Source organism: Balaenoptera musculus, chromosome 16 (genome assembly GCF_009873245.2).
Source record: "Balaenoptera musculus isolate JJ_BM4_2016_0621 chromosome 16, mBalMus1.pri.v3, whole genome shotgun sequence".
NCBI lineage: Eukaryota > Metazoa > Chordata > Mammalia > Artiodactyla > Balaenopteridae > Balaenoptera > Balaenoptera musculus.
The window spans coordinates 48,560,119-48,574,561 of record NC_045800.1 but is presented as its reverse complement, the minus strand read 5'-3'; the positions used below and the strand labels follow the sequence as shown (position 1 = coordinate 48,574,561).

At 48.6% G+C, this 14,443-nt stretch overlaps 1 protein-coding gene across 1 annotated transcript in view; it reads left to right on the top strand.

Annotated features, from left to right (window-relative positions):
• WDFY4 (WDFY family member 4) overlaps window positions 1–14,443 on the top strand; it is a 253,283-nt gene that overhangs the window by 6,966 nt on the left and 231,874 nt on the right. The window contains exons 3-9 of the mRNA XM_036829672.1: window positions 2,903–3,017; window positions 3,794–3,906; window positions 6,018–6,152; window positions 7,789–7,978; window positions 10,336–10,525; window positions 11,460–11,617; window positions 13,222–13,674. Of these exons, the coding sequence (XP_036685567.1) occupies window positions 2,903–3,017; window positions 3,794–3,906; window positions 6,018–6,152; window positions 7,789–7,978; window positions 10,336–10,525; window positions 11,460–11,617; window positions 13,222–13,674 (1,354 nt within the window). The remainder of the gene's footprint in view (window positions 1–2,902; window positions 3,018–3,793; window positions 3,907–6,017; window positions 6,153–7,788; window positions 7,979–10,335; window positions 10,526–11,459; window positions 11,618–13,221; window positions 13,675–14,443) is intronic.

Below are 14,443 nucleotides of genomic sequence, written 5' to 3'. Positions count from 1 at the left end.
CTCGGCAACACATTCAGCCATCGTTCTGCACACTGTGGGTCTCGTAATCATGTGTTTGCATATCAAATATTTGGTGAAGGTCTACTATGTATAATAGCGTTTAACATTCACCTAGTATTTTTGTAGTTCTAGCAAAGTTCTGATGTACTGCTTTTTTACTTACAAAGGAAAGGTGCGACTATGTTCGTTTATAGGGCAGAAAATTTTTAAGTATTTCAGATACAAAGTTTTGTTCAAATCAGAATACCCAAGTACTCACCACCCATATAAAAGAAATGAAGCATTTCAGATAAACTAAAGCCACCTGTGTATGAATTCTAGAACTCATTCCCCTTCCACCCTCCTCCAATGGTAACTCCCAACCTGCTGAATAATCATGCCCTGTGGGAAATGATATATAGAGAGACAGCAAGTTACAGAAGTATAGTACAGTATCATTCTAAAATACCTGTGAGACTATATGTAAATTATACAGTAATATGGGTGTATTTTTATAACCGTAAGTAATATTATTGTGTAATTTATGTATAGTCTCACAGGTTTTTGTAGACTCATACTGTAATATACTGTTGCAATTTGCTTTTTCCACAACATTCTATTTTGGGGATTTATCCATATTGATACAGCTCTATTTCTTTTCTTTTTCAGTTCTATATGATATCCTTATATAGATATGTCGCAAATTATTCATTCATTATCCTATTGATGAACATTGTTTTTCCCAATCAAAAATAACGCTGCATGAATATTTCTTGTTCACATCTCCTTGTGCATGTGTGCCAGCATTTCTCTAGGGACTATACCAAGGATTGGAATTGGTGGGTTTTTGGATGTGTGCCCCTTTAACTTTATTGGATTACATTAAATGCTTCTTCAAAGAGGTTCTTCTAAGTGACACTCCATCATAGAGTATGGGGGTTTCATGTTTCCTCACCTTCACCCACATTTGATATTGTCAGATTTTTCATTTTTACTAACCAGAAAAGTATAAAATATCTCCTTGAAGTTATAGATTGCATTTTCCTGATTATTAGTAATTTGCCATTTATCTTTCAATAAGTTACTTGTTGTTTCATTTGCCCATTTTTTTAAAAATCGGATTGTTTTCTTATTAATTTATAGGAGTCTAAATACCATTCCTTTGTCAGTTATATGCATTGCAGATATTTTCTCCCAATCTGTGGTTTGCCTCCTCATTTTGTATATGGTGTCTTTTCATATAGAGAAGAGTTTTAAAGGTTTTTACTTTTAAACAAATGTAGTATCTATTGCAAGGAAACATATTGAAAATGATTTCCCTTTTGAAATTTTATGTGTTTCTCACCCTTTCTAGAAGGAGGATCTCAGCTTAAAAAAAGTTGGTCAGGCCTTTGGGCAGGAACATAATTTAATATGGCTGGTGAGTGGGAGCAGTAGACAGGAGTTCAGCAAAATTACATTTCATAGAGGCCACTAATTGGCACAGCAGCTTACCTTCCTGGTGGGAACCTGGGATCAGGAATTGCCAGGAACTCAAGTCTGGGGCCGAGGACAGTCACTCCACTCTGTACTCAGCCTGTGACAAGAAGGGAGAACAAAGGGAAAAGGCTTGCATGAAAAGCAGATCTAGGGATAGGATTACTACGGAAACTGGGAGGAAATTTTGAAAAGAGTCTGGCATCCCAAGCAGAACTGTAAAAGACTTCTATTAAACAGTATCCTAAACAATAAGGGGAAAAAGTCTGAGGAAAAAGATGAGCAGATGGGATAGAGATTAAAGGGACAGATACGAAAGGATTTTAAGGAAATTAAAAAGAAATAGGAGGTTAAAAACAATGACAACAACTTGGCCTGAGAAAGGATTTCCTAAGCTTGGAACTAAATCCAGAAAGCAAAGGAATGGACTGAGAAATTTCATTTCATAGGAATTTCAGATTTCTGTACAGCAAAACCAAACAATACCAAATTTAAAGATGAAATGACAAATTCGAAAAAGTCGAGATAGTATTATAGACGAATGGTTAATGATTTTTATATATAAAGGGATTTTTTAAATAAATAAGAAACTAGTGAAAACTCCAATAGAATAATAGGCTAAGAGTAAAAACGGACAATTCAAGAGGCATGAAAAGCATTCATCCACTCTAGTTATCCAAAGATTGCAATTGAAATGAGATATTTTTTCTTCTATAAGTTTTCTCATTTAAGATGAAAAAGCACCACAGTGCTTGATGTTGGCATGGGTGGAGAGAAATCAGCCCTTTTCCATGGAGCCCTTGGAGGCTAATCTGGTAAATTGTTTCTGGAGAGTGAGTTAGTAGTTAGTAATAGGTACCAAATCACTAAAAAAAAAGGAAAGAAACCCACTCTTTTAATTGAAAATCCTACTTTTTTAATCCTACAATTCCACTTTTTAGAATTTATCTGAAGGAAATACTTGCATGACTAAAACTAAGATATCTGCGTGAGGTTTGACAAGTGTGTAAGAGGAGAATCAGTGAGACACAGCAATCGATGGTGAGGAAGGGGAGGGACGCAGAATGTAGAGAATCACTCTTGGAATTTCCCACTAGGGCAGGTGGGTGCCTGGTAGGGCCATTCACTGAGGCAAGATGCAGCAGGTCTGGGGGAAAGGCAGTGGATTCAGTTATGTGTGTTTGATGTTTCAGGAGCACGAGTTCAGGGGAGACGTCCAGGGGCCAGTTGGAGGTGTTTGGAGCTCAGCAGGAAGTTGAAGAATTCCTAGGCACTAGTGTAGGGAGACAGTGGAAGCTGGAGGGTAGGTGATTCAGTGGTCTTCGGATGCACCTGGGAAAGCGAGTTGAGCCATTGGTTTGGGCTGGCAGGGAGGGAAGGAGGTGATTCTGATGCCTTGCTTTGTAGCTTTGACATCTCTGAGCGAATCCTGCATGTTGCACTTCAGGCCTGGGAACACTCCGTGGGGATCATCTGCTTTCCCAGTCTCCAAAGGCTGGCTGAAGATGTTTCCAACCAACTTGCCCAAGAAATACAGAAGGCACTGGTGGGAAAGCCTGCAGGTAAGAGAAGAGAGGTCCTGGAGAACTTCACAGTAAGCAAAACAGCTCTGTAGACCCCTCCCAGGCCTCCGGCTACGCCCCTCTCTGCTTTCTAGAGGAGTTAGAGTAGTGACTTCGAAAGCAAACGGAAGGCCAGGTTCTGCCACTGAATACCCTGGAGAACAAAGGAAAAGGCTAGAAGAGGGAAGAGAAGAGGGAATTGGGAAACTCTGCTGCTCCTGGGAGGGACACAAACACACACACATACATACACACACAGACACACAGAAACCAAAGCCAAGCATGTTTCCTGCTGCAGATCTCCTGACTTGCATCCTTCCACTCAGGGAGCTGGACCCCAGAGGCTGGGCTGTGAGACTGAGGGCAGGAGGGAATTCCAGGGGGAAGGAATGGCTTGAGCATGGTGTAGATTGCAGGAATCCCTGTGACCAAAGGGGCTGTGTGATACAGGAAGTGGGGAAAAGACACTGGATTGTGGCAAGTCCAATTGCCGAGGAGCTTGTTATTATTATTTAGCAATAGGGAGCCATTGACGGTTGTTGAACAGGGAGGGTGGTATGATAAAGGCTATCCTCCAAGGAGATTCATGTGGCAGAGTGTGAAATGTTTGCTACAGATGCAGGTGTCATTGTTGGGAGGGCAAGAGGCAGAAGTTCCCTAAAGACGCTAAGGCACATCTCATGGAGAGAGGGGTCCTAGTGGAGGGAAGCTGGGTGACCAGGCCACCACGCTGCCCTGCTGGTGACCCTTTCTCCCCTCCCCCACACTCTTGCCAGAGCAAGCGCGGGTGGCAGCTGGGCAGTTGCTGCGGTGGAAGGGAGATGCGGATGCAGAGCAGGATGGCTACCTGCTCCTGAAGTCAGTGTACGTGCTCACGGGGACAGATTCGGTAAGTTCCAGGCCCCAGTGGCCCAGCCTGGGTGCTTCTCACCTGTGTACAGAGGGACGTCCCAGCTCAGGGCAGTGCCATGTCTCAAGGGTGTCTTTATTTTCATGAAACTGATATATCGTTTTTCCTTCCCTACTTCCCCTCGGATATAGAACGTCGACTTCAGAGTCTGAAATTCATATTCACATCCTGCCTTTTCAGTTGACAAGCTGTGTGTAAGCTTGAGCAAATAATCTGACCTCTTTGCATCTCTGTTGTGTTGTTAATTCTAAAATTGGGGATAATAATGCCTCCATTCTAGGGTTAGTGTGAGGATCAACAATGACTGATGTGTATGGACTGTATTTCCTGTGTGTCAGGGTGAGGCTGGGTGCATCCCATGCATTGTACTAATTAATCCTCCCCAAACCCTACGAGTCAGATTACAGGGATGCTGTGCTGGTGACGAGAAGTCAGGCTCGCCCGTGATATGCAGCTGTCGTCTGTCTGACTCTGTGCTCTGAGCCACTGCCCTTTACTACCCCTGCTAAATTCAGACTAAAGGAGCAAGGCCCGTCGGCACCTGCCCCGTGCCTCCCCAGAGACGGAAGCGACCGCTCCGCCTTCCCTTCCCACCCAGGCCCCATCCTGGCTGCGGTCACGGCCTCCCACCACGAAGCAGGGACCTTGAGTGGTTTGCCGATGACCGGTGTCCTCTCAGGCAGGACAGTCCCTGGGAGCTGTGGCCATCAGCAGCAGTGGCCGAGGCCCTGTGCAGGGCAGGCCCAGAGGCTCCTCCATCTCGCGAGGCTGCCCGCTGTGAGCGTCCTTGTGCCAGACTAGGAACAGCAGGGAACCAGGCTGGGGTGGTGGCTGGCCTCTGTCTAATGGTGAACAGAGGCATCAGACAGGCATTTGGAGACAGTCCCAGGAGGTGAGAGAGGAGCACAGCGAACAGTTGTTCACCGGCGGGAGGACCATCTGACTTTTCTTCCATGTAAACTGCCTGGACCACCATCAGGGACAGTGGCCTGGAGCACAGGGTGGGGGCTTTTCAGCCCCTGGAGAAGGACAGTTTTCAGTCTGAGTAGTAAAAAGTAACCTAAAGCCTTGTTTTGTGCTGCGAGGAGTCTGCCCCCAAAGCAGTGAGACAGTAAGCAGGTGGCCTTCTGGGGAGGCAGTGCAGTTTGGAGGACAGGGAGAGTCACCCTGAGTGCAGTCATGCAGGGCCACGTGTCCAATATGAGGGCAGACACTACCTGCAGTGGAAGCTTTTAGGGACTAGTGGCCTGCATTACACTCCTGCTGCTGGCCCAGGCTGTACATTCTTCTTTTCTAATTTACCCACCATGTCTGTGAGATTAGTCAGTCGGGTGGGAAATTGCATGGACGGTATAATTTTTAATAACCACGCATGTGCTCTCTCGTGGTCATGTATGTGTGCACACATGCATGTAGAGGCTACAGCCACAGTAATCCCGGTGCAGCTGCAGGCAGAGCCTGTGAAGAAAGGCCCTGGGAAGCTTCACACTCAGGCTGGTCCCTCTCTGCCAACTCCCTGTCTCCTCTCTGTCTGGCAGCCCTGGGGCTGTTTAGCTGCGGTGTGGCCCTCTGGATTATTGGTCCTCACCTATAGGGCTGTTTAGGTCACGATGAGGTCTTAAGTCTGGACGAAGGGATGGAAAGGGCCCTGAGCACGTCCTTAATTCAGTTGCTTGTACTTGTTCTCAACCACCTCTTCCCTACTGAGTTTCCAGTTCCCTCATCAGGAGGAAACCCACCAAAATCAGAGGTGTGATTGCCAGGAAAGCCCTTGACTTCTGCTCTGCACCAGTCCCACCCTCCTGCCCTCCCTCCTTTCCTTCCTTCCTGTCATCTATCTATCGTGTAAAAGATATAATGTTAATCGAGCACATAATACACACTTTATATAAACTTAATCTTCACAGCCATCCCAGTGGGCCCTATGATTGCCTCCATTCTTAATTGAGAATGCGTCGCCCAGAGAGAGGAAGTGACTTACCCACGTTCGTGGCTAAAACAGCCGCACTGGCTGACCTCTCTGCTCTGGGTCTGGAGCCGTGCTCTGCCTGGCCCTGCGGCCCTGGGTCACGTCTGCTCTTCCCTTGCAGGAGACGCTGGGCAGAGTTGCTGAATCTGGGCTCCCAGCCCTGCTCCTCCAGTGTCTTTACCTCTTCTTTGTCTTTCCTCTGGAAAAGGATGAGCTTTTTGAGAGTGAAGTTCAAGTTCAGAGGATGTTTGTGCAGGTGAGTGGGAGGAGGGCTGGACTCCCCTGGGCCGAGACCGAGCTCTGCTTCTCCAACCTCCTTTCATCTCTCTCCCCCTAGTTCTGAAGCTCCTCTATTCTCCTGGAGGGCCCAGCTCACCCCTTTCTCCCAGGCTCTGCAAATGCCGGGGAACCCCACGCATTTGGAAGATGGAGTTTCTCTCCATCTCATTGTATCCTTGTATTGCCCTTGTTCTCTCCCAGAATGGTGTGCTCCTCCTCCTCCACTTGGCCACACCAGCTCCTTGTCCTCCAGTCTGTGTTCTAAGGTCCTGCCGACCCTCCCGGACACCTGGAACCTCCTGTCTCTGGCCCCTGCACCTCTGAGAACAAACATGCTAAGCCCCACTTGCATAACTGTAGCCAACACTTTCTAAGTACTTGCTATGAATCCACCCTTATGCCATAACCTCACATCTGTCACCTCCCCGAGCCCTCTCTTCCACCACAGGATGCGTGTGGTTTTGTGATCTAAGGTATGGTGAGTAAACCTGAGTCCAGGGTCACAGAGGTGGTGGGTCGGGGCTGGGATTGGAACCCTGGGAATCTGGCTCCTGAGTCTGCTCACAGAAAGGCGTTTCACCACTCTGTGCGGTCACCTCCATCTCTCCTCTCAGAGGCCGTCTCAGGCCGCTAAGCATCACATGCTATGTCCTCATGTCATTACCCATCTTTCCTATCCTCTCTGACCAGCAGCGACTTTTAACATAACTTCTCACCTCTCTCCCCTGCCCCCTTACTGACAAGTTCTGCTTTCTCAGCTTTTGGGATGCTGCATTCTCCAGAAAACTCCTCCTGCCTCTCTGGTGGGGGGGCTGTGTATCTTACTCATCTTTGTGCCTTGGCCAGGGTCTCGCACAGAGCAGGTACTTAGGACCATTTGGGAATTGCCAGGACAGCTGTCCATTGAACATGCACGTCCACATCTCCATCCATTTTAGACCAATTCTCAAGCCAGAATCATCTTTACCAGAGGGTATCTCATGAGTTCTAGCAGATCCCACTTATGGTGGGTTGTCCATAAGCTGCATTTGTTAGAAATTTAGGTGTCATTTGCCTACACATAAATCATATTTTAAGTGGTGACCAGGACACAGTACTGGGTACTTAAGTCTTTACTGTGTGGCTTCTATGTGCTCTGCAGGGAATTAGTGCAGCCCTGTCTTCCTGGTCCTCTCCATGTATGGACAGAATGTGAGCCACAGTGATACCACATCAGAGTTCCTCAGGGTTTCCTTATTTCATTCCACAAAATGTAGAGAACTTCTCTTGGGTTTGTCACTGTGCCGGACCCACGGTCTCTCACAGAGATGACAGAGAGATAGAGAAGTTAAATGGGGAGAGCAATCGCACGAATAAATGATCAGTGTCCAATTTTTTAAGTGCTCTGATGGAAAAGTGAGAGATGTGCTGGGAAATAAGGACAAGGGGACCTGACTTATAGTAGAGTATAAATGGAGGCCCTTCTGAGGAAATTGCATTGAACCTCCCTGGTCTGGGGCAGAGGGTGACCACATATAACCCCATCCTTCCCGCTGAGACATGGAAAATTAGGGAACAAATTCATCACAGGAAGGAGGCTTCCTAACCAGAGTCTCTTTGGCTTTTTTTTCCAGATGTTGCTCAACATTTGCGGTGAGGCTCAGGGTCTGGAGGGACTTCTCTCTGGAAACGAGCTCCAGTCTCTCGTGATTGCCACGATGTGTCTTCGGGAGCACAGCTGCTCCTTTTGGAAGGAGCCCACCTTCTGTGTGCTGAAGGCAATCTCCAAGGCCCAAAACCTTAGCATCATCCAATACCTGCAGGGTATGACCCTGGGAGACCAGGGCTGGGCTGTGGGCACACTTTCTAGAATAAGACCTTGGGATGCCCTTGCAGCATCAGTATAGATTCCAGGGACCAAAATAGAGATGAACAAACAGGATTTTCACCGATGCCCAACTATGCCTAGTAGGTGACCCTACATTGCTTGGGTCCATTCATGAAAGTGTCTATATTGTTCATTTTGATGCTCTACTGGAGGAGAGAGGGAAAGGGGAACTCATTTACTACACACATGCTGTTGAACAGACACTGTGCTGGGCTCATTTGTATGTTACCTCATTTGCTTCTTTGAGATACATATTGATAATTAATGCCATTTTCCAGCAGAGGAAACAGATTGAGTGATAGAAGAATTTGCCAAGGCTCCCCAGCTAGTGAAGAAGGGAATCAAATATTAAACCTGGAGATGCCTGATTCCAGTGCCTTAGGTTCTGCTCTGGGCAGCAATGTGTAAGGGTTAAGGACTTAGATTCTGGAACCAGACGGCCTGGGGTGTGCGCTCCAGCTCTGTCCTCCTAGCTGAGTGACCTTGGGCACTTACTGCCTGGGTGCTTCAGTTTTTTCATCTGTAAAATGGAGGTAATAATCCCGTTGATCTCAATGGATTGCTGTGACGCTTCGATGAGTTGGCATATGTGAAGTGCTTAGATAGCACCTGGCACCCAGTGGCTGCCCCATAGGTGTCAGCATCACAGCATCATTACTTGGGTGTGATCAAAGGCAATACCCTGAGGGAATCAATTCCTTTAGCAGTCCCAGGGGCCTCCCTTAGCATCATCTGTCTCCTGAGGACCCAGGTAATGCTGGGAAGCACGGACACTACTGTGGCTTGCGGAATCCTGGGAAAATGTATTAGCCTTTTTTTCAGGTGCTGGCCCATCATGGGGTGGGAAGGGAAGCTCTGCAAGGCTAACTCCTAGGGAAAGGTTTTGACGAAACTCTTCAGCTGACCTCTCCACCCACTGTGCACCATTTTTCAGCTCCACCAGCTGAAATGCCTCTTAGAAGCACAACCGTCTATCCCTTGGGTTAACTCTAAGGTGTGGGGTCTTTTTGGGAGAGGTGGGGGTCTGAGCCTGCCAATGTGACCTGCTTGTCCACAAACACTTGTCCTGTGACCTGTCTTCTTTCTGGGGCCTCCTGTAATAGACAGTGTCAGCTGGTGAGAGCTGGGAAAGTACAAGCCCACCCTCTTACTGTAATTGAGCCCTGGGACGAAACTTCATCTCCAGTTTCAAGACTGAAATTTCCCAGTGAAGCCAGGGCCCAGTGGTAATGGTGGAGGGCTGAGCTGGGCCTGAGGTGTTCAGCAGCCCAGGCACCCCTCACAGACTGGAGTCAGAGACCCCTGAGAAAAGGCTGCCTGCCTTGGTGGCGGGGGTCTCTCACTGCGGTCATTATTCTCAGCTGGAAAAGAAAAATGCCACCGCAGTGAGGAGCTGGCCACAAAAGCACTGTGCCATAGGGGAATGAGTAGTTTCCATGGGCGTATAGGCTGAGGAGAAGGTCAGGAAGTAAGGACTAGCCTGGTGTTTACCTGCCAAGACCGCAACTCTCAGTGCTGCCCTGCCTGGCATGCAGAGTTTGGAACTTGCCCTTGGCCTCGCAGGTGAGGGACTGAGCACGCCTTATCTCAAATTCTGGTAGACACTTTTCCTGATCCACTGGTGTGGCTTTCCTGGCACTCAGAAGAGGCTTCCCCCAATGAAAGAGCCCTAAAAACAGTGATCCACCCAAATGCAAACCCAGTGACATCTCTCTGCTGACTCCATTCTTTCCCTGGCTTCTCACAGCTCTGGGGTAACCAGTGTGTTCCACAGCAGGCCACATACCAGTGGGGCCTGTCTTCCTCCCCCTCCCTTGTGGACCACACTTCCCGGCTCCAACCCCCTGGATTCTTTAGTAGCTGATACACACCACCTTTTTGCCCTTCATCTTCCCACGTGTTCATATATCCTTCCCTACACTTTTCATCAAGCTAATTTCTGCTCAGCATTGCTTCCTTAAGGTCTCCTGCGACACTCAGGTCTTGTGTCTTGCATCTTGTTATTTGATGGGCCTGGACTGTCCTGTGTGCTGGGAATTAAGAGCAGAGGGCTTAGAGGCTCCCTTCCACTTCCTGTTTCACCTGCTCTCCATCTGGGCCCTCGAGTGTGGCTCTCAGGATGACACTTCTCATGGAGGAGGCTTCTTCTTGATCCAAGAGCCAGCGGAAAAGTGTTTTGAATGAATTCTCATTCACATCTTGATATACAGTTTAAAGGCAGGTGGGGAGGGAATGACCACTGAAGAAAAGCTATTGCCTTTGAATTCAGCAGGGGTGTGTTTCCTTCCTGCAGCCATGGATTGCATCAAGATCTCCCTCCAGAACCTCTCCAGGCTTGCAGACACTCTCCCTGCTCCCGAGGTGAGCGAGGCAGTGAGCCTCGTCTTGGGCTTTGTGAAGGACTCCTACCCCGTCTCCTCTGCTCTGTTCCTGGAGTTTGAGAATGGGGAGGGCTACCCTCTGCTACTCAAAGTGTTACTTCGGTAAGTGGCTGTGCTTGGTGGGGAAGAAACAGTGGAAGCCAAGGTCCTCACAATCATTTGCAGTGCTTTGGAGAAAGACAGATATTGGGGCTTCTCAGAATGTCTTCTGAAATACAAATCTCCATAGGGCATGGCCAGAGAGACTTTTATTGCAAAAGTAAATCAACGTGCAGCCGGGTTTGGAGCTACTTCTTTAGGAAACCCATGGGTGATCGCAATAATAGTTTTACCAAGTCCATTGGGTGGCATGTACCACCAAATGGCTGGTCTAACAGCCACCTGTCAGAATCTACATCCTGTGCTGGAGGGCTTTCTGGGATGGCTGTGACCGGCTCTGCCTATATGCTTGGGGGTTGGAAGTGCCCAAAGATCAACAACTCCAGGACCAGCCCTCTGCCAATGACTGGTAGAAGCTGATGGATCCATACCCAGCGAATTTGCCCCTTGGGTGGGATAGCTCTACCCTGCCTTCCAGAGTCCCTGGGAGGATTAGAAACAAAAACAATACTCACTCTTGAAATAAGCATGAGGAAGTCTAATAAAGTCCAATTATTTCCCATGATGTCTGTATTGTTACCATTCTGAAATATCAAATCTCTCATTTCGGGGGTGCTCCTGCCCTGCTGGTGCCCTAAGCTCATGACTTTTGGGGGGTCTGGCCACGGAAAGCAGCCTTCCGGTGAGCAGATGCTGTGGCTCTTCACAGGTTTCTCTTTGTTCTAGTTGCACGTCCTTAGATCAAGGGCTGAGGCTTGCAAACAGAGTGACTTTTATCCACTCCCTGTGTCTTTTGGTGCTGAACTGGTGGACACCTTTTGGGTCTTGCCCAGCACTGCGATTTCCATTGCCTCTGTATCCCTGCGGGGAGCACCATGAGCAAACCTGGATGCTCCGTCCAAGACGTCCAGGGAGCTGGCCTTGTCTGTCCCCACAGGTACGACGGGCTGACCCAGAGTGAAGTGGACCCCCACCTAGAGGAGCTCCTTGGGCTGGTGGTGTGGCTGACAACCTGTGGGAGGTCAGAGCTGAAGGTGTTCGACAGCATCACTTACCCGCAGCTGGAAGGCTTCAAGTTCCATCACGAGGCTTCTGGTGGGTCACTGGGTGTCTCCGGGTGCCTGACAGCACTTGGCACTGTGCCCTGACGAGGCAATGCAGGTCATTCCCTGGTTCCCTGTGCAGAAACAAACATGTGGCACCTGTAAGGGATACGGTAGGGGCTGGTTCTGTCATGCCTTTGGGGAGACTTAAAATCTCTCCTTTATAGATTTTTCCAGATGACCTGGGTGGGACTGAGAGGAAATGATTGCTTTAAAAAGGCAAAGACTCTCTCGGATAATGGAGGGAGACTGTGATCTCCATCCCCACCTCTGGTGTGACTTACTCGGTGACATCTGCTTATCTAACAGGGACTGATGGCCCTGAAACAGCCATCCAGGCTCAGAGTCAGTGCCTCCTTAGCTCTACAAGATACTGACTGATTGATTGATGAACTCAATCAACATGTCCTGATAATTTCTGTCCAGCAGCCACTCCGCCCCATGCTGGGTACCACCGTGAAGAGGCCAGGTGTCTGCTCCTTAAAAATTCTCTATAGAGACCATCACACAAACCTTGAGCCATAATCTACTCAATAACTGGCTGATAAACAGGCACAGTGGTGACACCAGTGCAGAGGATTAGCTCTGCCTGGGTCAGTCAGGAAACCCTGCACAGAGGGTCCCATTCAAGAGAGGTTTCAAGGCAAAGGATGGGTCATCCAGGTAGAAAAGAGGGGGAAGAAATATAAAGACAGAAGGTACGGCCTGGGGAAAGAAATGGTGACCAGAAACATCTGGGTGAGTCTGGGGAGATGGGCAGAGAGACCTGCACAGACCAGAGGGTGGAGGCTGCAAAGCTGTGAGACCAGTTTAGGAAAAGCCACTGGATGTGACTCCAGCAGACACACAGGGGAGTGGCTGGATTAGAGAGGAGTTTCAGAAACATCTCGAGTGTCTGAAGCACAGAGGGCTGGAGGCAGGGAGTTCTCTGAGGAAGTATCTCCTGGGTAAGAGAGAATGAGACTTAACCTTCTAGCTGGAGAGAAAGGAGGGAGTGGGTTTGGAAGGTGTCTTTATTTAACAGCTTGCCTAGAAATGAAACTGACTTTGCTTAGTAATCTTTAAAATCATTTGATTTTAATTAATTGAAACCAATCCTCCAGTCCTGTGCTGCCTGATGGAAATATAATGCGAGCCACATTACGTAATTTTAAATGTTCTAGCAGCAAAATTTTAAAAATTAAGAAGAAACAGGTTAAATTATTTTTAATAATATATTTTATTTAACCCAATATATCCAAAATATTACCATCAAAAAATGTGATCGTACAAATAATTGTTAATGACTTTTTTTTGCCTTCTTTTCTTTGTGCTACATCTTGAAAATCTGATGTATATTTTTACACTCAGGGCGCGCCTCAGTTCACAGTGGCCACATTTCAAATGCTTAATTACCCAGCACGTCTTGGACAATGCAACTCTAGCCTTATTCACATCCTGGGCATATGGCTTTTCTGGACTTCTGATAGACATTTACCCACAGGAGCTAGAAAATAGAAACTTTAAATGGTATTTCCTCGCGATAATGCAAGCATGTATTTCTAGGCATAGGCAGGAGAAATGATTTGCAGGATTATTTCTTTTTTGCATCTTCAGGGGTGACTGTGAAGAATCTTCAGGCCTTCCAAGTCCTGCAGAATGTTTTCCACAAAGCCAGTGACCCTGTCCTCTGCACAAAAGTCCTGTCATCCATCAGGACCATGTGGGCCTGGAACGCCCGCAACTTCTTCCTGCTGGAGTGGACCCTGCAGCCCATCTCGCAGTTCGTGGAGATCGTGCCCCTGAAGCCGACCCTGGTGCAGATGCACTTCTTCCAGCTGCTGGAGGTCCTGGTGTTTGAGCTGCATTACGTGCCCCATGAGATCCTGCGGAAGGTGCAGCGCCTGATCCAGGAGAGCCCAGAGCCGCTCGTCACCCTCGTGGCCTTGCAAACTGTCCTCAGGATCGCCGGCGGGGACCCGCTCTTCACTGACATCTTCCGGGACTCAGGGCTCCTGGGCCTGCTGCTAGCCCAGCTACGGAAGCAGGCCAAGATCCTGAGGAAGTCAGGTGCCTTCCAGGAGCTTTAGGAGGGGAAGGGGGGAATGGGTGGGGGCCAGTGTTAGCCGGGCCTGGTCTGTGTGCCAGCCCCACCACCCATTAACATAACAGAGAAAGTGAGTGTGCCCACGTCGCCTGGTGCCCTGAGAGTCAGAGAGGGTACCCCTGGGCTACATGGCTTCACAGCACAGGCAGCCTCCCTGTTTTCTATAACTTGCCTGATCTTCCCCATGAAGAGGTGGGAGGGATGGGTGTAACTTGAAGCCGACTCATGGGACTAACTCAGGCCTGATGAGTTCTTAGTTTTCAGATACCTCCTGCAGTAGATATTGTCTGAGCGTGTAGGTAGGGAAACAGCAGAAGGACAGGTCCTCAGCAATGCAAAGGGGAAAGGAGGCTCAGAGAGGCTTGAAAGTCCGGGATGGAAGGGTGTGCGGGACATGTCTGGGGTCAGCTGGGATACGGCCACCTTGCTCACATGGTGCTCTCGGGCCCAATGGCCTCCCACCTGGAGCAGAGGTCAGTCACCAGGGCCTTGCTGGCTGGCTTGCCCCTCTAAACCTTGGCCACACTCTTGCATGCCCTGCTGGGCTGTACACCCGTGGCTCCTTGGCAGCACTCCCTCACCCTGCCTCAGGAGCACGGGCCTGGGCTCTCCCTGCCTAACCATGCCCCATGTACATACCCTGGATTTTACAACAAGCCTTCCAGGGGATTTTGATGCACTCAAGTTGGAGAACCTCTGATGTAAGGGTTGTAGGGTCACATCTTACGAAAT